Source organism: Chinchilla lanigera, unplaced genomic scaffold (assembly GCF_000276665.1).
Source record: "Chinchilla lanigera isolate Chin_1 unplaced genomic scaffold, ChiLan1.0 scaffold00033, whole genome shotgun sequence".
Lineage (NCBI taxonomy): Eukaryota > Metazoa > Chordata > Mammalia > Rodentia > Chinchillidae > Chinchilla > Chinchilla lanigera.
Genome location: NW_004955434.1, coordinates 19998806 through 20022107, shown reverse-complemented (window position 1 = coordinate 20022107; position 23302 = coordinate 19998806). Strand labels below are relative to the sequence as shown.

The 23302-nt window shown below is 38.3% G+C and overlaps 1 protein-coding gene across 10 annotated transcripts in view; it reads right to left on the bottom strand.

The window, feature by feature from the left end:
- Cntln (centlein, centrosomal protein) overlaps positions 1–23302 on the bottom strand; it is a gene marked incomplete at its 5' end in the record, with an annotated part of 307086 nt that overhangs the window by 96078 nt on the left and 187706 nt on the right. For 9 of the 10 annotated variants that reach the window (XR_001234816.1, XR_001234817.1, XR_001234818.1 and 6 more), the window contains 1 exon segment: positions 21015–21550. Coding sequence is in view for 7 of the 10 variants with exons in the window: in XM_013516378.1 (XP_013371832.1) it covers positions 21015–21550 (536 nt within the window). 10 annotated transcript variants of the gene reach the window in all.

Below are 23302 nucleotides of genomic sequence, written 5' to 3'. Positions count from 1 at the left end.
GCAACTTCTGGCACCAGTTTTCTGTATTTGTCAGTTTTTCTGTTGCTGGACACAATACTCAACACCCACAATTTAAAAGAGAAGAGGTTTAATTTGACTCATGTTTTAGGGAGATTCAGTCATGGTCAGCTGGCTCCAAGGCAGAAACATCATAGAGAAATACATGGTGGAACAAAGAGGCTTTGTCCAGGGTAGCTGGGAAACAAAGCAGCAAAACAGTAACAAAGAGGAAAGGGCAAGGGACTGGACGTACACCCTAAGGCTATATTTCCACAACTGACGCAAACACACTGAGAAGTGTGCTCCACCAATCCTGGAGGTGGATCTCAAAGTTCATCAAGTTGATACTTTATGCTATCTACTACAAAAGTGATCCTTGTCACACCTTTCAGAAGCTCTATAAACCACCCCTTTGTATTTTAATCAACCTTTCAATGGATTGCATTAGTCCTGTATCCATTATGGAGGTAAATTATGCTTTGCCTAAATTCATTGATTTAAAGGTTAATTTCATCCAAAAACATCCTCAAGTTGATAAATAAAATTAACTATCACAGACATACTAAGATAGGCAGAATAAGACGGCAGATTAGTAAAACTGTGCAGTGATGGGCTCCCCCTAGACACACATTATGAACAGTTATTCATACTAAACTATCTTCACAAAAACTAAGGAAGCCAGACAGATCATAGTGCCTGGTTTTAGTATTACAAGAAGAAAACATGCACTAAAAAAGACAGGTAGAGAAGCTGTGTGTTACACCCCCCCATCTTGAATCAACACTAGTTAATGCTGAGATTGTGTGAGTGAAAACACGTTCAGAGGATACAAGCAGAGTGATTAGACTTTCTGGAAAGACAGGTGTAAAAAAGTCAGATTTGGGGCATGGAAAAAGCATTAAATGCTTCAATTCTGAAGCAATCATCACACACCAACAAGAATCAAAGACTTTTCAGAAAACTATGACCTCAGCTAACGGCCAAAATAAGCCTGTGGGAATTAACCAGGTAGTAGTTAGAGTAAGGTAAACAATTCAGTCCTCAGACAGAGAAAATTAACAGGGAGATGGAAGCAATTAAAAAATCACATAGAAATCCTATGAAGTTACCTCAATAGAAAGCACTGATAGTACAACGGGTCAAAAAGAAGAAAGAAGCACTAAGCCTGAAGACAGGCTATGTGGAAATAAAGCTGTGGAGGAAAAAATGACAAACAGGAACGAAGAAAGTTTACAGATACTTTGGGTCAGGATTAAAAGAAAAAATATTCAGGTTATTGGAGCTCAAGAGGGACTTGAGAATGCCAAAGGGAAAAAAGCTTATTCAAAGAGACATCAGAAAAATTCCCAAATGCAGAATGTAAAAATGTCCATACAGAGAATCAGTAAGAGTAAAGGTTACCAGTCAGCTTTAACTCAGCCAACTCTACCCCAAGACACGTTACAGTCAAACTTTCAAAGGTGAAATATAAGAAGATCCTGAAGGCAGCAAGAGAAAAGAAACAAATAACAAATAAAGGTGTCCCAATTCACTTGACAGCAGACCTCCCAGCAGAAACTTTACAGGTCCAGAGAGAATGACATGAGATTCTCACAGTACTGAAGCCAAAAAACCTGCCAATGGAGAAAACCGTACTCAAAAATGGTATCTCTTAGAAAGGACACTAATTCACTTTAAATTATTTCAAAAAAATTAATGAGGAAAGAATTGTTCTAAACATATTCTAAAAAGGCAGCATTAACCTGAGAGCAAAACCAAACAAGGACACAAAAAAAGAAAGTGGCAGGTCACTATCTTTGATTTTAGAGATGTAAAAATATTCAACAAAATACTACTAAACTGAATCGAATAACATATTAAAAAGATAATTCAAAATATGATCAAGTGGAGTTCACCCTAGAGATACAAAAATGTTTCAACATACACAAATCAATACACATGATAATTCTATCAACACAATGAGGAATAAGAGCCACATGATAATCTCAACAGACACAGAAAAGGCATTTGATAAAATTCCACAACCACCTAGGATAAAAATCACTGAACAAGCCATGTATACAATGAACGTATCTGACAACATACAGGCCATTTACATTAAGCTATCAGGTAGCGTTATCCTGAATGGAGAAAAGCTGAAAGCTTTTTCTCCAGTACCTGGAATAAAACACAGAAGTCAACTTTCACTGTTTTTATTCGATATACCACTGGAAGTCCTAGCCAGAACAATCAGACAAGAGAAAGCAACAAACGGTATTGAAATTAGAAAAAAAGAAATCAAGCTGTCACTATTTGCAGATGACATCATGTCATATGTAGAAAACATAACAGATTCTACCAAAAAACAATTAGAACAAATAAGTGAATTTAGTGAAGTTGTAGGGTACAAAAATCTATACACAAAAATCAGTACCACAGCTCTATGCAAATAGCAAATTATCTGAAACAGAAATCAAGAAGGCAATTCCAACTACAATGGCAACAAATGCAATGAAAAAATACTTAGACATAAATTTAATCAAAGAGATAAAGATATCTACAATGAAAATTTTCAACTACTGATTAAAGAAAGATAAGAAAATGAAAAAACATTCTATGTCCATGTATTGAAAAAATAAACGTTCACATTACACAAAGCAATTCATAGATTCAACAGAATTGTTATCAAGATATCAATGACCTGCTCGTCTGGGCAGCACATATATTAAAAGTGGAACGATACAGAGAAGATTAAGGGGCCCCTGCGCAGGGATGACACGCAAATTCATGACGCCGTCCATATTTTTGTGAATTCCTACCATCTTGTTTAGTGAAGCTCTGTATCATTTCTAATGTTTTTCTAAATTATTTTTTACTCTCTTTAATGGTTTGATCAATCTTAGCAATTTTATTGAAGATAACAACATGGAACATAACAACCACTGTTAATTCTCATCATTTTGTTTTGAAACCCTGTATCATTTTTATTGTTTTGTGTTGTTTTGTCTATATTGTTGATATTTTGTTATTTTTTATTCTGTTTAAAATAAAAAGTTATCAATGACAATCTTCACAGAACTAGAATACGAAATTTTGTATGGAACCCAAAATCCCTGAAGAGATAAAACTATCTTGAAAGCACAGGACTTGAAAAAATGACTGTGGTGAAGACGGCTGGCATACCAGCTACCCACTTCCTGTGCTCCGAAACATCGTGCTGCCTCCCCGGCTGGTTTTGCCCAGCCGAGGGCACAGCCTTTAGGACTGCGGTCTGGACCGGGGCCAAGACTGCAACACCAGCACACAGCAGAACGCCGCTGCTGCAGTGTGCGTGAGGCCACGGGGTGGCTGAGCTCGCACCTGCTGCCACCTGGCCGGTATGGCCAGGGCCTCAAGGAGCTGCCTCCACAGAAGAGCCCAGAAAGTATGAGAGCCAGTTCTGCTCCTGATTTCGGCACCCTGGCTCCTGCTACCAGCCAACTCCCAGCTTGCCCTGCATTTTGTTCACCCTTGGCATGGATCAGCAGAGGCACCCACATAGCGACTGACCCGACTGTAGATGAGGACAATGCACTGGGAGAGAAGGTCAGCCCGCAGCGCTCACTGCTCCAGGGGGAAGGCTGAACCAGCAGCACTGCCACCAAGAAAAGCCCACGGCTACTACAAACTGTAAAAGAGTGTCGTTTCTTTCTGTGGAAAGTGACTTTCCACACAGCAGGCTGGAGCTCCATAAGAAAGCCACTGCAGTACCTGCCATAACAGAGAGGGCTGAATCAAGAGGCACTTTGGGAAAGGGTTCATTATTTAAGGTTCAGCCGCAGAACAACTAAAGAACAACTTTAATTCTGGGTTTTCAGTTCAATTCAGGTTTTCCAGAGTTATCATACACACTGACTAGGTGAGAAACAGCCACAAGAGACAGTCACAGAAAGGGTACAGATAGATACCGACACTCTGAAAACTAAGCTCAAGGAGGGAAGGACACAGGGCTTACTCCCTATGAGAAAAACCAGGCTTGGCGAGTATGATTTTCAGAGGTGGCTGGATCTAAAACTAATGCTTTAAGTCCAGCAGTCTGCTAGAACCCCTACCTGGCTGCCTACATCCAGGACAGAGACCAGTGGTATGTTTTACCATCTGCCAAGGTGAACACTGATACACCTCAGCTTAGCTGGTTGCTACACTCTGCGTATAAGGACAGAGGAACCTCTGGAGCAGGAAGGGTACCTCACAAACTACAGGCCATGAAGCTAGGCAGAGAAAACTGTGACTTGATGGATTCCAAGACAGAAAGACATCCTAGACCAGACCTATTCATTCAAAAACACCAAGGATTTTTTTTTTAAACTAACTTTTTCCTCGTTTTTTTTTTGTTGTTGTTGTTGTTGTTGTTGTTGTTGTTGTTGTTTTTAAAGTTTGTGGTTTTCCTATTTTGTCTTTTAATTATCAACTTCTGTTTTTTTTTTTTTCTTTTATCCCTTTGCTTTCTCTTTGCTCTTTTTTCTGCTTTTTCTTTTTTGTTCATTTTATGGTATCTTTATGTTAATTTCCATTTATACCTTAATAAGATCCTTTATCTCATTTTTCTCTCCTGTTTATCTATCATTGCTTAATTTTTCAAATTTTACTTTTTTTGAATGTTTGTATTCCCTATTCCCTCTGTTTTCACAAGTACAACTATTATTAATCTTTAGATGCTAAATTAACATTCTGCTACTATGGTTAAATTCTTTTATATTGTTAGTGGAAATTAATTGTTGCATTTAGTACATATTTACTATATGTCAGTATTTGGTTTGTCTTACCAGGCTTGATCCCAAGGTTGCAAATGATGGTTCAACATGTGCAAATCAATCAATGTCATATATCACAGAAACAGAAGCAAGGACAAAAATCACATAACAATCACCTCAACAGACAGAGATAAAGCCTTTACAAAAGTGAACATCCATTCATAATAACAAATAGAAGAATCTTAATTTAATGAAAGACATTTATGAGAAACCTAATGCCAACACCATTTGAAATGGGAAAAACATGAAAGCTTCTTTCTACAATCAGGAACCGGGCAAAGATGTCCACTATTACTCCTCTTTTTCAACATAATACTCAACATGTCGGCCAGAGCAATCAATCAATCATGACAAAAAATAAAAGGCATATATATTAGAAAGGAAAAATCCAAATTATCATTAATTGCAGTTGCTGTGACTGTCTGCATACAAGACCCAATAATACCACCAAAAGAATCTCAGAATTAAAACCCAATTCAATAGTGTGTACCAAGATACAAAATCAACACACAAAAATCAATAGCACTTCTGTATACCAATAACGAAAGCATCAAGAATGAAATTGGGAAAAGTACACAATTCATAGTAGTATCAGAGAAATGGCAACTACCCTCTGATGCATGCAAACAGGTCCGTGGTAGACAGGAGGCAACCCTCCCCCATGTGAGTAAGTAGGTCTATTCCGGACACATAAGGGCTCCTACTCTAACTTGGGAACGAGATCCATGTTGAATGAGGGGCACCCGCCCCTGATGTGAGCAAGCAAGCCTGCACACAACATGCATCGTACCCCCTGCCACCCGAGTGAGCAACAGTCCTGAACTGCCCCTCTTCAAGGACAGCAAGCAGGACCACACAGGAAGTACCACTCACCCAACACAAGGGTGAGACCAGTTCTACATTTTGCTTCCCATTAACATGAGGCAGAGTGATGAGGACTAGCCAAAAGACCTGTTCCTGGACTAGGACTACGTCCAGGGACAGAAAGGAGCAACCAGATGCTCTAACCACAGGCATTAAGTCCAACAACCTTACGGCCAATGTTACATAAAGACATAAGAACTGCAGTCCTGTGGCCAACATTAAATAAAGACCAGAGACTGATATCACTTCCAGTCAGCCAACTGCAGCAAGAACACACCGTGGACTGCCTGGTAGGCATGGTCTGTGCTGAACACTCGCAGGGGCCCCTGGGCAGCGAAGGCACCTCAAAATCCACAGGCACTAAAGCTAGGGAGAAGAAACACTAACGGCTAAATCGCAAGACTGCCAACCCTGGAAAGATACCCATTCCAAAACACAGGCATTTTTTATTTTGGCTCAATCTTCTGTAGACCTATTAATATTTTTTTCCTTCTTTCAACTGTTTTTTTTTGGGGGGGGGGAATCTCCTTTATTCTTTCTTTTTATTTCTTTTGCTCATTTCCCTTTCAACTTTTTTGACTTTTTTACCTTCATTTCCCATGAAGATTTCTCTGCTTATCTTACTATTTCTTGTTTGGTCCTTCTCTAACATTACTACTTTCATTGTGCTCCTCCACAGCACCACCATCCTCCCTTTTCTCTCTTCCTTCTCGTAACCATTGATTAATTTCTCAAATTTGGCTCCTTTCATTTTATAGTTCTCTAGCCCCTCGAACTTTACTACTGTAGTGGTACCCTGGTTCACAAGCTTGATTCTTTATATGATTCTGGGCAACAACTGAGTTGGAACCGAATCAAATTCAACGCCTAGGTTCAAAGTTGACCTCGTAGGGAAATTTGATTCAGTTCTCATCCAGTTTGGTTTGCAACCAGAATCATGGAAAGAAATGAGTTCCTAATCTGTGGTACCACTGTATAACTACTAGGCTTTATAAATCTCTAGATACATAGTTTACACTATTGTTATTGAATACTCTTCTGCTGTTAGGAGGAATAAAGTTGTCTCAATTAGTGGATATTTACTATAGGTCATATTTGGTAAATATGTGGTTTATTTTAGTGTTCATACCACAACTGTAGATCTCTTTCCACCGGTAAGGGTTGTACATTATTGGACCTTGTGGTGTGTCAATACTCACTTTGTATTTTATGTTATAACTGATGTTGATTTGGTTACTATAGCAAAGGTGACATACCTATTATTACTAGTTGGGTTTTTCTAGGATGCCAACATCTGGATTGCCTTGAGATCATTAAAAATACTGTGGCCCCATTCTAGAAAACTGGGTACAGGGACAAATGTGCAGCAACCTACAATCCAAATTAAATAGAGGTGGCTGGGATCCTGGGACAGAGGCAAAGGCTAATAGTTAACCATGCCCAGAGGATAAAACTTAAAAGTACACATTAAATAAAGATGTCTCCATATTAAAAATAACACTTTCTACTACAACCAACACCCACACATACACACACACACACAGATAGCAACATAAAAAGGCAAGCCAATAAAACGCTTCCCAAATCTCCTAAGTCTGCCAAGGTTGATGCCTGGGGAGGAAGCCAAAAGACATACACCTGAATTATTTGAAATGATACCAGAGGAAATACAAAATGATTAATAAGGCATTTGGCAAGTTTACAGAAGATATAAGTAATAAGATACTGGCCCAAATAAACAAAATGAGTAGTAGGCCTACAGAAGACACTAATATAAATTCAGGAGAATTGAATACAATTAAAAACTGTATTCAATGTATGGGCAGCAGAAGTTACTAATCTGAGTACAGAGGGTCAGAAATAGAAGTCAGGACTGTTGTCAGGGCCCAATTTTAAAAGATAGCTTAAAACCAATAACAGAAAATGAAAATGGATCCAAAAGCTTCTGTATGACACAAAGACTAAAATTAAATTAACTGAAACTAGTGAAAAATTGGAAGATGGCATAAATGGCATAAAATACTTGTTTAGTGAAATAAGAGAACTTTCCAAATAAGGAGAAAGAATTTAACAAACAGACAAGTGAGGGAAATAGAACCCTAATAGCCACGATCAGAAAAGAATCTCTCCACAATACACTGTAGTCAAAATCCTGGCAATGTATCATATTCAAAATCCTAGAAGGCCAACACAAGAAAAGAATCTTTTTTAAAAGTGGTTAGAAAAGCACTGAATCACTTATCAGGTAAATCCACTAAAATTATAGGAAAGTTCTCAACAGAAACCATAAAGGCCAGGCAAGCTGAAAATAATTGGATTTAAGCCCCCTCCCGAGAAGATTTCCACTCAGGCTGATGTATCTTGCAGAAGGCTTTAAAACTGATGGAGAAATAAGATATTTTCATGATTAAGAGCACCTAAAGAAATTCATGGCCACCATAAAATCACTCCAAAATATTCTGAAGAATAGCGTCATAAGATAAAATGAAACTGACAATGACTAAAGGGCTAACAGAATGAATTCACTGGTAGGGTGAATGGTTACATGAAGGGAAATATAAGGAATCAGCAACAACAAAATGAGGCAAGGGCAGGGATAAGTAAATATCTATTTGTAGTAACTCCCGATGTGGATGATCCCGGTTCCCCAAACGAAAGATACGGACTGGAAGAAAGGATCAAGCAAGCAAACTTAGAGCCTCGTGGGTGCTGCAGGAGAGAAGAGAGCCCTGTCCTATCCCTCTGCAGACAACAGAGCCTTGCGTGCCCTGAGGCAGAAAGAGGGACTCCCAACGCTGAGGCAGACACCAAAGCCTCAAGGTCCCTGTCCAGAGGGGAGAGGTCCTACCCCAAGAGACAGCCTCAGACACCAAAGCTCTGTGGGAGCAGAGGGCCCTCGAGCACCAGCGCACTGTTGTCACTGGGAGAAGGAGGGAGGCCCTGCCTGCTTTCCGTAGCCTGCCCTGGAGACTCCCGCACCCCGTCGATGAGGGGAAATTCAGCACTCCGCCCCCGCTGCAGACACCAGCGCCTTCTGGTACCTGTGGGAGAGGAGAGCTGACCTGCCCACCACTGCTACCAACACAGTTACGGGTTACAGGCTGTGGCAAAGAGCGGCAGAGGCAACAACCAAAAGACTAACCTGACTGAGGATGAGCCCAGCACCCAGGAGGAGTGTTCTGCCCCAGGACTGAAGTGCTTCTCCACCACAGATAGTAAGAGACAGCCTTGGGAGTCAGGCTTGAAGAAAGCTAACCACTAATCTCATGGGGTTCTCAGGGAGGGACAGACCAGGAGAACCAAGCGTCCTGTGTAGCACAGTGGGAGCCAGATTTGGGGGGATAGAGCCTTCTGGAGGGTAGACTTGAAGGACATGCCATGTACCCCACTGGTAGGTGTGAGCCCTCGCACCCCATCTACATCTGCACTGCAGCAAAAATGAGCGGTCTGAATTACTACAGCTCAAACTCTAGGTTGCCTAAAGTGCCTCCACTAAAGTCACAGACCACTCTGCTCTGCTTTAGGGCATTTCAAGAGTGGTCCTTAGGGTGTCTCAACGTCCAATTGATATCTGACACGACTGTTGTCAATTTACTACTATATCCAAGGTGGTACAGTGGTCGCTATGAATTGGTTTTCTCTGTATGCTGATATTGGATTGTGTGGGGGTGATAATTCCGTGGCTCACTTCCGAAGAACTGGCCCAAAGGAGCTACAAACCCAGCAATAAATAAATAAATAACCAGAAATAAGAAAATACAAGTCCGCAGCAAACTGGAACTTCTAGGCACAACAAAGTTAGGGACTGTAGCAGTGGCCGTGAAGGTAGTGAGTTGAAGAACACGACCCCTTCCATTCCAGGACCCATGCCTTGAGAGAGGGACAGCAAAGCACAGGATTTGCGCATCCCTGGGTGGCAGTGGAGCAAGGAGTGGAAGGTCGGCACGCCCCCTGCTGGAGAGGAGACTGAAGTGGGACCGAGCAGCCTTGGGCTGACTGGCTGTGGCAAAGGCAGTAAGTCAGTCCACAGCACTGTACCCCACTCAACGCTGCAACAAGCGGCGCCAAGGACAGACACGAGCCAGTGAAGCTGGAACAGAGGAGGCTGTGCAAGGACCAGGAGGAGCCCACTGCGCAACCCTGGGCTGTCTCTGTCTGAGGGAAACATAGCAACAAGGTGAAGAGTGGGCGGGCCGGAAGAGACACACAGAAAGTTACTAGACGAAAACTAACCCCAGCCCCTACACCCAGAGACCAAGATCAGTCCTGCACCCAGCACTAATCCTAATAAAGGTTTGGTAGGGTTACCCAGCTCAGATGTGGGCTCTGAATAGGCCACAACTACAAAACTGTGGAAACCAGAGGAACTTTATTATTTTTTTTCTCTCTGTTTCATTTTCCTTTTTCTGTCTGGTTACTTTTTGTTTGTTTGTTCAGGTTTTTCACTTATTGTTTAGTTTGCTCACCTCTGAGCAAGGCTCCTCTCTTGCCTCAACTTTGTTTCTATTTTTTTGATATATGCCAGTGACTGAATACTATATCTAGTCTTTCTGGTTTATTTGATATTCTGCTTTCTCCTTTATTCCTTCTCTCTTGTTGTCTTCTTCAGTTTCCCAAACCTTGAATGATCATTCTTTTTCCTCCAGCTTTACTGCTACTGTATTTCTCTCTGTTTATCTCTCTGCTTTGTCCCCAATCCCTCTTTAAATTCCATCTACCCAAAAGACAGAATCACTCAACTAAGGGGAAATTCACTGTATGAAAGTGCCTGTTTTATGTTGAACTCTCTTATATAACTGCAGATATTGCTCCTATGGTTAAAGATATCAAATTAATAGTTATGACAGTTCGTCAGTTTCCAGGCTGTGCTTAGATAGATAGATAGATAGTTGCTCCTATGGTTAAAGATATCAAATTAATAGTTATGACAGTTCGTCAGTTTCCAGGCTGTGCTTGATGTCATTGCAAACTGTACTATTTTAGCCAGGGTGCCACAGTTGTAATCAGCTCTTATCCTTTGTACGGCAACACTGTGATTCTCTGGAACAGAACCATCACCACGGTCCAGTACCAAGGGACTCAGTGCTGAGCCATACAGATAGCAACCACTCATCCCTAATAAATAGAGAAGGGAAGATCTTGGGATAGACACACAGACCAAGAGCCAGCTTAGCAAGTACCTTCTATGTACAGAAGGTATCTCTGAAGAATAGACATTTCCTAAGAAAGCCTCAATACTAGTGATGAAGCTATCCAACACAGGCAACTTACAATCATAAACACACAAAAAATTAAAATTAAAAAATAGAAATGACAAGACACAAAAGCAAAATGAAACTCCAGACCTCCAGGCCATAAAGGACAAGTGCAGGGGACAAAGAGATAAAGGAAATCAAAAGCAACCCATCTGAACCTTCTGAAATGATAGCAGCAGAAGTAAAAACAAAGCAAAACAGGTGAATGAGCCTATAGAAAAAATCAGATTAGAAGCAATCATTCAAGCAAAAAAAGATGACGAACAAAATGAAGTCCTCCCCAATGAATTGAAAGTAGACACAGGTCAAAAGTAAAGTAGGTCAGGAAAGTGATAGAAACCATGAATGCCCAACATAGGAAAGAAACGGAATCCATGAAAAGCACTCACACAAATGTCCAGGAGATTAAAATTCCACTGGAAGTTTATGCGGCAAAGGAAGATATTACACACGGGTTGACAAACTATTCAACCAGAGGAGAGAATAATTATAAACATATATGCATCAAATCACAGTGCACACAACTTAATAAAATAAACACTAATAGACATCTGAGATAAACAGTAATACAATTACAGTAGGGGACCTGAACACCCCAGTATCACAAAAAGATCAACTAAACAAAAAAGCAACGAAGAAATATCATAGTTAAATCAAACTTTTGAGCAAATGGACTTCATACACATACATGTAATAGTCCACCCAACAACAGAATGCATTTCTTTTTCACAAGCACTTGGTACTTTCTCAAAAATAAACAACATACAACCTACTAAAGCATGCTTAAGTAAAAGCAAAAGAACTGAAATTTTACCACGTATATTATCAGACCATTTTGCAAAGAAATTAGAAACCAATAGCAAAAGAAATGACAGAAACTATGTAAATGTATGGAAATTAAACAACACAATTTGGAATAATAAGTGGGTCACGGAGGAGGAAGAAATAAGAAAGTTCCTAGTATTAAATGATAATACCAATACAATATACTTAGGGAATACAACAAAAAGAGTTTTATGAGGAAAGTATATAGTGGTGAATGCTCACATCAGAAAAACAGAGAGCCTGAACAAATAACCTAATGATCTCAAGGTCCTAGAAAATTAAGAATAATGCAAATCCAGAGCTTGTACAAGCAAGTAAATTATAAAGATCAAAGCAGGTATCAATGAAGTAAAGACAAAAAAGTAACAAAGAATCAATGAATCAAAGAGCTGTTTCTTTAAAAGAATACACAAAATAGACCCTTAACCAGCTGTACCAAAAGAAGTCAAGATACAAATTAATACAATTAGAATTGAAAAGGGTGAACTAACAGTGTACACCACCAAAATCTGGAATCTAAATGGAGAGATTTCTAGATACACATGAATTACCAAAACTGAACAGGAGGACTTAAAAATTGTGAAGACAATCCAATAACAGTTAATAAAACTGAAGCAGTAATAAAAACACCGCCAACTAAGAAAGAGCCCAGGACCTGAAGGATTGACTGTCAAATTCTTTAAGAACTTCAGAGAGGAAGCTCTAACACCAATACCTCTCAAACCATTTAAAGAAATCCAGAGGAAAGAGTATTTCCAAAATCATTCTTGGAAATTAACATGATCCCGATCCCTAAATCAATAAGGATCCAGCCCTCCCAAAAAAAGAAGAACAAGCCAATCTCTCTAATGAACACAGATGCAAAAATCCTTAACAAGATACTGCCACAGAGAATGCAACAAATCATAAAAAGTATACAGCACAACCAAGTAGGCTTCATCCAAGGGATGCAAGAATGGTTTAACATATGCAAATCAACAACTGCAATTCATCAAGTAAACAGAAGCAAGGAAAAAGTCATATGATCCTCTCAATAGAGGCAGAGAAGGTCTTTGAGAAAATCCATTCATGATATGGATTATCATGAACCTCCATTCATGATAAAAATTGTGAAGAAAACATACATAGGAAGACCTTATCTCAATCTGATAAAAGCCACTGTGAACCATCTACTGTCAACATCATATTAAACTTCTCTCTAAAATCAGAAACAAGATAGGGTTGTCCACTAGCACCAATCGTTTTTTTGTTTTTGTGGCACCAGGAATCAAACTTAGGACCTTATGCTTGCCACGCAGGCACTGAGTCACAAATTCTATTAAACATAGCCCTTGAATTATTAGCCGTAACAACCAGGAAAGAGAAAGAACTAAAATGGATAGATACACACACACAAAAGTCCTTTATCTTTTGCAGAAGACATAAGCCTATACCTATAAGACCCAAAAACCTGCACCAAAAGACTCTTGTGTTAACCAAATTCAGCAAAAGATACAAAACAAACACAAAAATCAATAAAATTCTTATACCCTAATAATGAACCCACTGGAAAAGAAACTAGGAGAAAAATGTCATATACAATAAAATTTAAATACTTAAGAATTAGGGGCTGGGGGTTTAGCTCAGCGGCAAAAGCGCCTGCCTGGCACGCGCAAGGTCGTGAGTTCGGTTCCCGGTACCGGAGAAAAAACAAAAAACAAAAAACAAAAAAACAAAAACAAACAAAGAATTAACCAAACCAAGGAAGAGAAAGACCTCTACAATGAAAATTACATCACTCTGAAAAAGGAAATTGAAGAAGACTTCAGAAAATTGAAAGATATCCCGTTTCTGGAGAGGCAGAACCAATATAATCAAAATGTGTACATAGTGGTACCACATTTCACAAACTTAATTCATTCCACAATCCTGGGGAAGACAGGCACATCTGTGTTCCTGTGGGGAAGATGGCCTTGGTCTTGTTCATCATCTGATGCAGAGTTTCCAAATGGTAGCAAACTTTTACTGAACACTTCTTTTTGCAAACCGAACTGTTTTCAAACAGAAGCATTTGTGAACCAAGATATTACTCTATTTCCAAAACTAATATCCAGATTTACTGAAATCCCAATCAAAATACACTGACATTTCTCACAGATTTAGAAAAAACAATCCTATAATTGAAATGTAACCAAGAGACCCAGAATACCAAACATATTCCTGGGTAACAGAAGCAAAACTGGTAGTATCACAATCCCTTAAAATTGTACTATACAGTTATGGTGATTAAAAGAGCATAGTATTGCCATAAGAACAGGAATGTAGATAAACTGAATAGAACAGAAAAAGCAGAAACATCTCAAATACATACAGCTATTCGATCTTTGAGAAAGGGGCCAAAAAACATACACTAAAGGAAAGAAATCCTCTTTAATAAATGGTGCTTGGAAAATTGGTTACCTACATACAAAAGAATGAGTCCAGATCCATATATCTCACCATATGCAAAACTAAAATCAAAATGGATCAAAGATCTAAATGTTAAAACAGAAACAATCTGCTGCAAGATAAAAGAGGCACAACTCTTGAAGACACAGTTGTATGCAAGAACTTTTTGAAAAGAACCTCAATGGCACAAGAAATAATATTGTGAATCAATAAATGGGGTTATACCTAATTAAAGAACTTCTGCCTAGCAAAGGGAACAACTGACATAATGAAGCAAAAACCTACAGAATGGGAAATATATTTTTCCCAGCTATTCCTCAGACAGAGGACTAACATCTAGCAACAAAGCATTAGCAACCTAAAGTAGGATTATTGTTCTGAGAAAGTAAAGATCACTTATTTTTGATAAATTTAACAAAGAATACAAAAGGCCTTCAAAGGGAGCCAAATGAATAAATGGAAGGTCATTAAAAACATAACAAAAGAAGTTACCAAGATTCAAAATATTTCCAATCAAAAGCCCAGTACAATGGCAAACACTTACGGTCTCCAGCTAATTGGGTGGCTGAGGCAGGAGGGTTGCTTGACTGCCTGAGCCCAGGAGATGGAGACCAGCCTGGGCAACAGAGTAAGATCGCTGCCTCAAGTGAAGAAGAAGAAGAAAGAAGGAGGAAGGGGAGGGAGAGGAAGCGGAAGCGGAAGCAGCAGCAGAGTGGTGCTACTCCCAGCTGTTTGGAAGGTTAAGGCGGAAGTATCTCAAATTTGAGGTCAGTTTGGGTAACTCAGTGAGATCTGTCATAGAAATAAAATATTAAAAAGGGCTAGGGAAAAAAAAGGGTCCAGTGATAGAACACTGGTACAGCATGAACAAGGACCTTAGTTCAATCCCCAGGATCACCTAAAGAGGAGAGGGGAGGAAAGACGAGGGGAGCGAGGTTGAAGGGAGGGAAAAATTTGCACAACTAATGGTTCCATTAACTAACTATATTGAAATTCTGTATAGAATTAAAATCAGTTTAAAAAATATTTTTAAGCCTAAACAAGTTTACTAAGAGATATTCACGGGCATTCACTTATAAAATCTATAAAAACCAGTAAGATGTAGGCCTAAATAAACATCTGTATTGCTGGGCCTGGTAGAATATTCCTGTAATCTCCAGTTTCTTGAAGCTTGGGCAGAAGAATCACAAGTTTGAGGCTAGCCTAGGCAACTTAGCAAGATCCTATCTAAAGGTAAAATTTTTAAAAATGGGCTGGGGATGTAGATAAGAGAGCACATGTCTGTGCTCAAGGGTCCCGGTTCAGTACCAAGCAAGAGAGAGGGAAACTACACTGGCAACTAGTGAGACACAAATATTTGCTGTGTGAGACGTTCTATTTAGAGGTATACATTTTAGTACCTCCAGCCATCACTGGAAGTGAATGAATGAACAAACAAACGAACAGTTAATATTTTGAGCATGGGGTTTTGGAGGAGTCGGTAACTTAAAAAGATGCTTCATTATGATAACTGACATGTTCTTTAGGACTTAACATATTTTAGGCATTATTTTAATGTATTATCTATTGTATTTCACAAAATTTACCTGAATATGGTTCTATCATGCCTATTTTACAGAAGAAAAACTGAGGCAGTCAGGTCAAATAACATGCCTATGATCACAATGCAAGAGGATGCCACACAGCTGGAGTCAGAGTTTGAACAAAAACAGCTGACTATAGGTTCCATGCTATTACTGTACTAGGATGTATAGGATATTCTAAAAATGGGAGGGCTGGTGCGGGGGGTTTCCTTTCACTACCTTATATTCTCCGCTCAGACTATAACGAAAGACAGATTAACAAAAGAAAAGCATACAGATTTATTCGATGTAAGGTTTTTACACAATCCAGGAGCCTTCATAAGGAAGTGTAAACTCAAATACGAGCTAAATATAATAAGCTGGGGAACATCTCGTTTATTCAGATACTTCTTGGAACTCCCCAGACTCTGGAGATAAGGAGAGGCTCCCTTCCTCCAGGCAGAGTGAGAGGGTATGTTTGAGGGTATATATGAGGCATATGAGGGTCTGAAAACCTGCTTCAGAAGAAGTCAGAGAGTTTTAGCACCTGCTGTCTCTCAAATTCCTCAATTATATTTTTGAAAAGCATGACCTAAACTCAACTAGAATCACCTATTTATAAAAGACAGTAATGTGAGTAAATACACTGCTTTATAAGTAGAAATGAAAGAAAAATGGAAAGAAGATTAGGACCAACACTGAAAACTTTGAAAGAATTCAAATGGTATCATTTATTTCTGAAGCAAAAAAATGACAAGTCCAAGCTCCTTAGTGTCTTTTAAGATAATTTGGAATGAAAATAGAATGCACTGATAGGGAAAGACAGAAACATAGTTAGGATAAAAAATAAGAATCCTGAGTGTTAAGACGTGTTTGAGAAAAGTGACAAGGCCGTTAAAGAAAGAATTCAGCTACAGAAGACAGAAGTAGAAATTACAATTGTATGAATGGAAAAAATGATTTTACCTCTACCCTCAGAAGTTCTCAGCAGGGCCCTCTGAAGAAAAGACAAATTAATAATGGAAAATCAAGCGAGTTTACTGACATATATATAACACATCCAACACAGGAGCAAAAGTACCCAGAAGTAACTCAGAGGTGACTTAGAATTCCAATTTACCTTCAACAAAAAACAATAAAATTTTAGCGGAAAACAAGACAAAGGGCACGTGGTAGGGTGGGGGCATTGAATCCCAAGACGCAGCAAAACGTGGCAGATATTGTGGGAATCTAGTGATATACAATGGCTAGCTGGCGAAGTTTGATGTGCGTATTCCTCTGCAGTCACCCTCAGGCTAACTCGGGTCGGTTAGGGTCAAAGTTATCTGCAATGATTAGCTTTTGTCTGTACTAGTACAAAGGGGAGGTGGGAGACCTCTGTGAATTTACATCACACTTAAGGACAAGGGAGGTCCAAGGGCTCGTCTTATATCTGCTCTTTCTCTGTTCCCTCAGCTCAAAATAATCCTATGCCAAAGCGATACATTTTGGAGTGGGGTACTCTGCCACACTTTATAATCTACTTAAGAAAGTTTTATTTATGTGCTTTTACCTACAGTCTTTAGCTTCTTTCACTTTAATTTGCTAGAGATACTGAAATTCTATTTTTCTTCTTGAAGGTTACTGTCCTTTACTGAATGAGGAAGTTCATGTAAATTCTGTGAAATAACTATTAATAAAGGGATAATTATATAATGTAGTCATATATATATATGTGACTATACATATGTGATTAAGTTTCATTTTCCCAGTATCTAAATAAATTTCTTAAATTTTAGAGTATGAAAAGCCAAAAGAAAATCTGAAGTTCCTAAAATTTCACTGCAGGATTTCTAACTGTTTGAGAATTCTTTGCAGCTGAATAATTCCTAAGAGTATTCTGTCAAGCAGAAAATGTAACATTTACTCCTTACAGTGTAAAATTGAGTGTCTTTGCTAAGTAACTTAAATAACAATCCTGTGTTAGAACCAAGTCTCTTACCCTTCATGTACTCATTTTTTCACATATTTATTGATAAGACACACACTCGCACATAAACTTCACCACTGTTTATGAATAATGGTTTGATATGACTGAGATAAAATCTGTAGCTCAAATTATAATTTCCTTGAAGATACAGATAAATGCTTAGTGAGTTTTAAGTAGGATTTTAACTCCAAATGCTTTTGAGCCTAGGGAAAAAGAATCTGGGAAGAGTTAATAAAGAAATGAGACTACAGATATGATTCTCTGGCCTTACCTTTATAAATTTGGAGTTTGAGTTTTTTAAGATTTTGAGTTTCTTGATCTTTAAAACAATGGTTCTCAAATTTATGTGGTATCAGCTGGGAAGCTTTAAAAAGTACTGAAGCCCATATCCACCCCCCAAATTATAATATAATTGATCTGAAGTGTAGCCTGAGCTTTAGAATTTTTTGTAAGACCCCCAGGTAACTGTAATATGCAGGCAAGTATTAGGCTTTAGGAAACAATACCCTAAAGCATGGCATTTTGGCATGCTGAGGACTTTCAGCTAAAGGACACAGAAGGCCAGGCGTGGTGGCGCACTCCTGTAATTGCAGCACTCAGAAGGTTGAGGCAGGAGGATCATTGAAAGTTCAAGACCAGCCTGGGCTACAAAGTGAGCTCAAGGCCAGCCTGAACTGCAAAGCGAGACCCTGTCTCAAAAAGATAGATAGATAGATAGATAGATAGATAGATAGATCGGTTGATAGATAGATAGATACATAAGATAACAGACACAGAAGCAGCTTCAAAGCCAAGTTCTCTCTAACCTTGTACTTGCTGTCTCTCACCCTTCATTCTCCCAAAAGAGAGTCAGAGAAGCTGGACTTTCTCTTCCCAAGGTAGGTGACAGAAGTTAGAGACCCTTTCCTATAAAGCAAGTCATAAAGCTTAAATATACATAGCATGATCAAAAGCAAAACTTCATTCAAAAATCTGAATGTTCAAATTTTTTAAAAAAGTACAATAAAAGATACATTGCCATGAATCGCCCTCAAAATACTTCCCTCACTTCCATTCCAACACACTTAGGCCGACATCCTTCCCACTTTATGAAGAAGTTCTGAAGTCCTCTTTCGTGAATGTCTTTAGTTACACTGTCGTGGCTGTCTTGATGTCCTGAATGAACTCAGAACCATTTCCCTTTCATGCTCACCTTGACTCTGGGGAAGGAAGATGCACAGTTTCTGGCTGTGCTGTAGAAAGTGGACCAAGACATACCATACTGTTTTAACAAGAGTGTGTTTCATCGGGCCAGGGATATAGCTCAGTGGCACAAGTGCCCACCTGGCAAGTGCAAGGTCCTGAGTTTGATTCCCAGTACCAAAAAAAAAAAAAAAAAACACGAGTGTGTTTCCTTTGAATGGCACCTGGTAGCAGCATTCACTGTAGTTTTGATCATACCTTATAAACACGTAAAGAAGACTTCCAGTACTGCCTCAGGAAGCAGCAAAAACTATGGAATACGTATGTTCAAAGACAGCAGTATTCTGAGGAGGGTTAATGTCAACATGTCATACACTGTAATAATTTCTTTTCTGCAAACTTTTCTTTTTGGTACCACGAATCGAACTCAGAACCTTGTGCTTCCCATGCAGGCACTGCACTGCTGAGCTATATACCCAGCCCCAATAATTTATTTTTAACTTAAGCATTCACTAAGCCAGGTATGGTGGCACATGCCTGTAACCCTAGCACTTGGGAGCCTGATGCAGACTGATCACCATGAGTTCCAGGCCAGCCTGTTGATACATAGTGAGTTTAAGGCCAGTCAGAGCTACACTGCGAGACCCTGCCTCAAAAAAAAAAAAAGAAAGAAAGCAAAAGAAAATGAAGAAAAAAAAAATTTTAAAATTCACTGTATATTTTGATCACACCTCCTATTGCTCTAACCTTCCCTCTCCTTTCTGTGCATGAGCTGGGCTTCTACCCTCTGCATCAGAAGATCACAAGATGATCCTCCTTCCAGAAGAGGTCCTACCCTCACACACAGGAGTAAGGAATGCCATGTATAGAGACCATGAAGAATCCAAACAGACAGACCTTGCTAACTTCTCACCTCTCTATTACATTAGATGACATCCTTTTTGTCTAATCACATTTCTATGCAACTGTACCTTCTTCCTCAAATCTAAAGCATCAATTTAGAAAGCTTTCCCTGAGTCTCTGGGTCATCAATGTGAAGTCTCTCCTGTTCTATAAAACTTTGGTTAAATAAATCTCTGATGCTTTTCTCTTTTATAATCTATCTCTTGTTATAGAGATGTTAGCCATAACCCTTATAATAGGTAAAGTACATACCTTTCTATCCCTGTGCAAATTTGAGAACTGTTTCTAAAATAATTGTTAGTTTTATATCCGTGACTGAGAAAACTATAATCTTCCCAAATCTAAAATAGAGTCACTATTGAGGATTTACAAACAAAACAAAAACTAGGGAAAATAGAAAATATATATATCATTAGAAAATATGGAGGAACTTAAAAAATTATGATAAACAGTATTTTGCACATAATTCTGGCAACAATGAACCTCTCTATTGCCTAGGTATAAAGAAAGAGGTGTTCTAACATTCATTTGCCTTTGTATTTCAAGTGCGTATATAAATGTACAGCCATGGGTAAGAGAAGGAAATATAGATTTTTAGTATTCTCCTGTTGCTACTCACTAGGGATTAACTTTTAAGACTAGAAATCGCTATAACTTTAAAGAAGTAATTTTTAACCACCATTCAATTAAAGTTAGTACAATGACTTTGCATAATACATACATGAAATAATTAGTGAAGATGGTTCTTAATTTAAAGGATGTTAAACAGCTTGTAGACATCTGGTAACAAGCTGAAATGGGTCATTCAAAATTTATCTAACTAAATTAAGGGGGAAAAATGTTTCTCCTCCCAGGTTGGCATGTCACAAGATAACTAAACCGACTTGGTAGGCTTGCCTGGGAATCCTTAGCTGTCAATGGTGAATATGCAAAGGGCCAGCAAATTAAATCAACCTGCCAAACTGTCAATTTCAAGCCTCATGACTGCATGAAAATAGCATCACTGGAAGAAATCAAGCATTGCCTTCTTTTGGGTTTCCTGGCACCTATTCAAATACTCATGCAGTTGTGGCTAATTTTGCATGCAAATTTCAGTCAATAAGCTCAGAACAAGACCTCCCAAGGTATTTCAAAGGATCTGACAGTATTTTTTCTGAATACCAAATCAACAGTAGTTGAAATTCAATCTCCATTTGCCAGTGCTTTGCATATGCACAGTGTCCCCACCACAGAGCTAAGCTAACGAGAGCAGTACCTGCTTTCACTCACATCCTCCCAGCCGTCCTTGCTGAGGTTCTCAAACACACTGCTCATAACCTTGACGGAGTGATTGAGCACAGTGTGGGGAGGAGCCAAAGAGCACTTTTTCTTGGCGGCTCTGAATTTAACCTTGGTAGTGGTTGTCTTACAGTCGTATTTTGCAGACCTCGCTTCTGCGGTGGCCATGTCAGATTCAGCTTTGTCTGCAGAATGCTCAGATTTCTCCGCTGGATTCATCAGTTCTTCACTCTCATTTCTCCATGCACGGGCTTCGGCCACTTGTCTCCTTAGGGAAGTGACTTCTCTCTCCAGCTCACTGATTTTTACTTCAAGTTTAGTTTTGTCTTTTTCTACATCTTTACCCCTCTTCAGCCGCTGTTCTAGGTCTTTTTTTCTATTCTCTGCATCTTCTTGATGTTGTTTCAAACAGGCTTTCAGAAAATCATTTTCTTTCACTAATTGTTTATTTCCTTCTTTTAATTTTTTTGATGTTTTCTCAAAAGATTTTAGCCGATTTTCCAGCTCAATGACCTACACAAAAAGTTTAATTTACACTTTTAAAATCCAAAACCATCATCTACAATATTTTTATTTTCATTTCTAAGAACTTGTCTCATGAACAAAAACCAAACTGCCCATGAAATAATTCAAAGAATCAGTTGGGATCTGATCCTACTGAAAAGTTGCTACACATCTAAATCCAAAACCATCATCTACCATATTTTTATTTTCATTTTCAAAGAAAGAAAAATTACATTCAGTACAAAGGACAAAATAAATCTTTGGAAATTAATTTCTAAATAATAGTAAGGTGGTATAGATGAATACATTAAAAATGCAATAATACATCGGCTGAATAAATGACAGATGGTAAAAGAAGCTAAAATTCTACACTAAGTGACACAGAATTAACTATCCTGCTAAACTGTAGTTTTGTAAGAGCTTAAGTACTTTGGCTATTTATATATATGTTAATCATTGTGAAAAAAACTCTAGGAAAAATAGATTATATAAAAAGTCTTAAAATACATACATGGGGAAACTTATTAGTAATTAGTATTTTGCTTCAACATCCAAAAATCATGAAAAAATGAAGACTAAATACAAAATAAAATACTGTGACTATCATGTACCCCTTGGTCTATCTCGTAAAAAAATTTTACCTAAAAAAATAAAGCCTGACAAGTTTGTATACACATTAAATTTTTCCATTTATTTTAATACTGTTCATGCTGTAGGACATTATAGTAGTAAAAAGTACATTTCTTGATCTTTAGAAATTTCAAAAACTGTTAAGAAAGGTAGATATTTACATGCCTAAAGCTAGTAACGAAAACACATAAATGTCCTAAATCTGAGCATAAAAAAAAATTCTAAATGAGTACAAAATTTCATTGAGAAGTTGATACAGATATAGATATTGAAAACTAATAAGCACTACTATTTGTATGTACACTTTACTATTTACAAAGTAGTTTCATAAATAGATCTCTCCTGATCATCTCAAAGCCATGAGCCAAGTAAAACTAACCCTTATCTCTCCAGAATAGAAATAGCAACAACAACAAAAAAAGAGATTCAGAATACCTAAGTTATACAAAGAGGTAAATTCCTACTTTGAACTGGAACTAAAACTCAGAATATTTTGCCTCTACCATATTCCATAAGCCAGCTGAGAAAGAAGATATATATAATATATATATATGAACAAGAATTAAAGTCATATTTACATTAAAAAGAAAATTATATAAGATACTTTTTCCCTATGTGTATGTGGCATGTTGGGAAAACATTTTTAATATTTTGATAACTACCATGGTTTGAATGTTTGTGTCCCCCTAAAATTCGTAAGTTAAAAGCCAAATCAAACAATAAATGCAGAGCCCTAGTGAACAGAATAAATACCCTTTGAAGAGACCCCAAAGAGCTACCTTTCTCCTTCAGCCATGTAAGACCCAGCTAGAAGTCAACATTAAAAAAAATGCATCAACTCTCTGGGCACTTTACTCTTGTGCTTTCTAGCCTCTAGAACTGTGTGAAATATATTTCTGATGTTTCTAAGTTACTCAGTTTATTGGTCTCTAATTGTAGCAGCCTAAAAAGAACTAAGACAAAAACCAATGATTTAAAGTAAGAACTTGTCTCATGAACAAAAACCAACTGCCCGTGAAATAATTCAAAGAATCAACTGTGATATCATACTACTGATAAGTTGCTACATATCTAAAGAAATCACCAGCAGAGTAAAAAGAAAACCCACAAATTGGGAAAAAAATTTAGCTG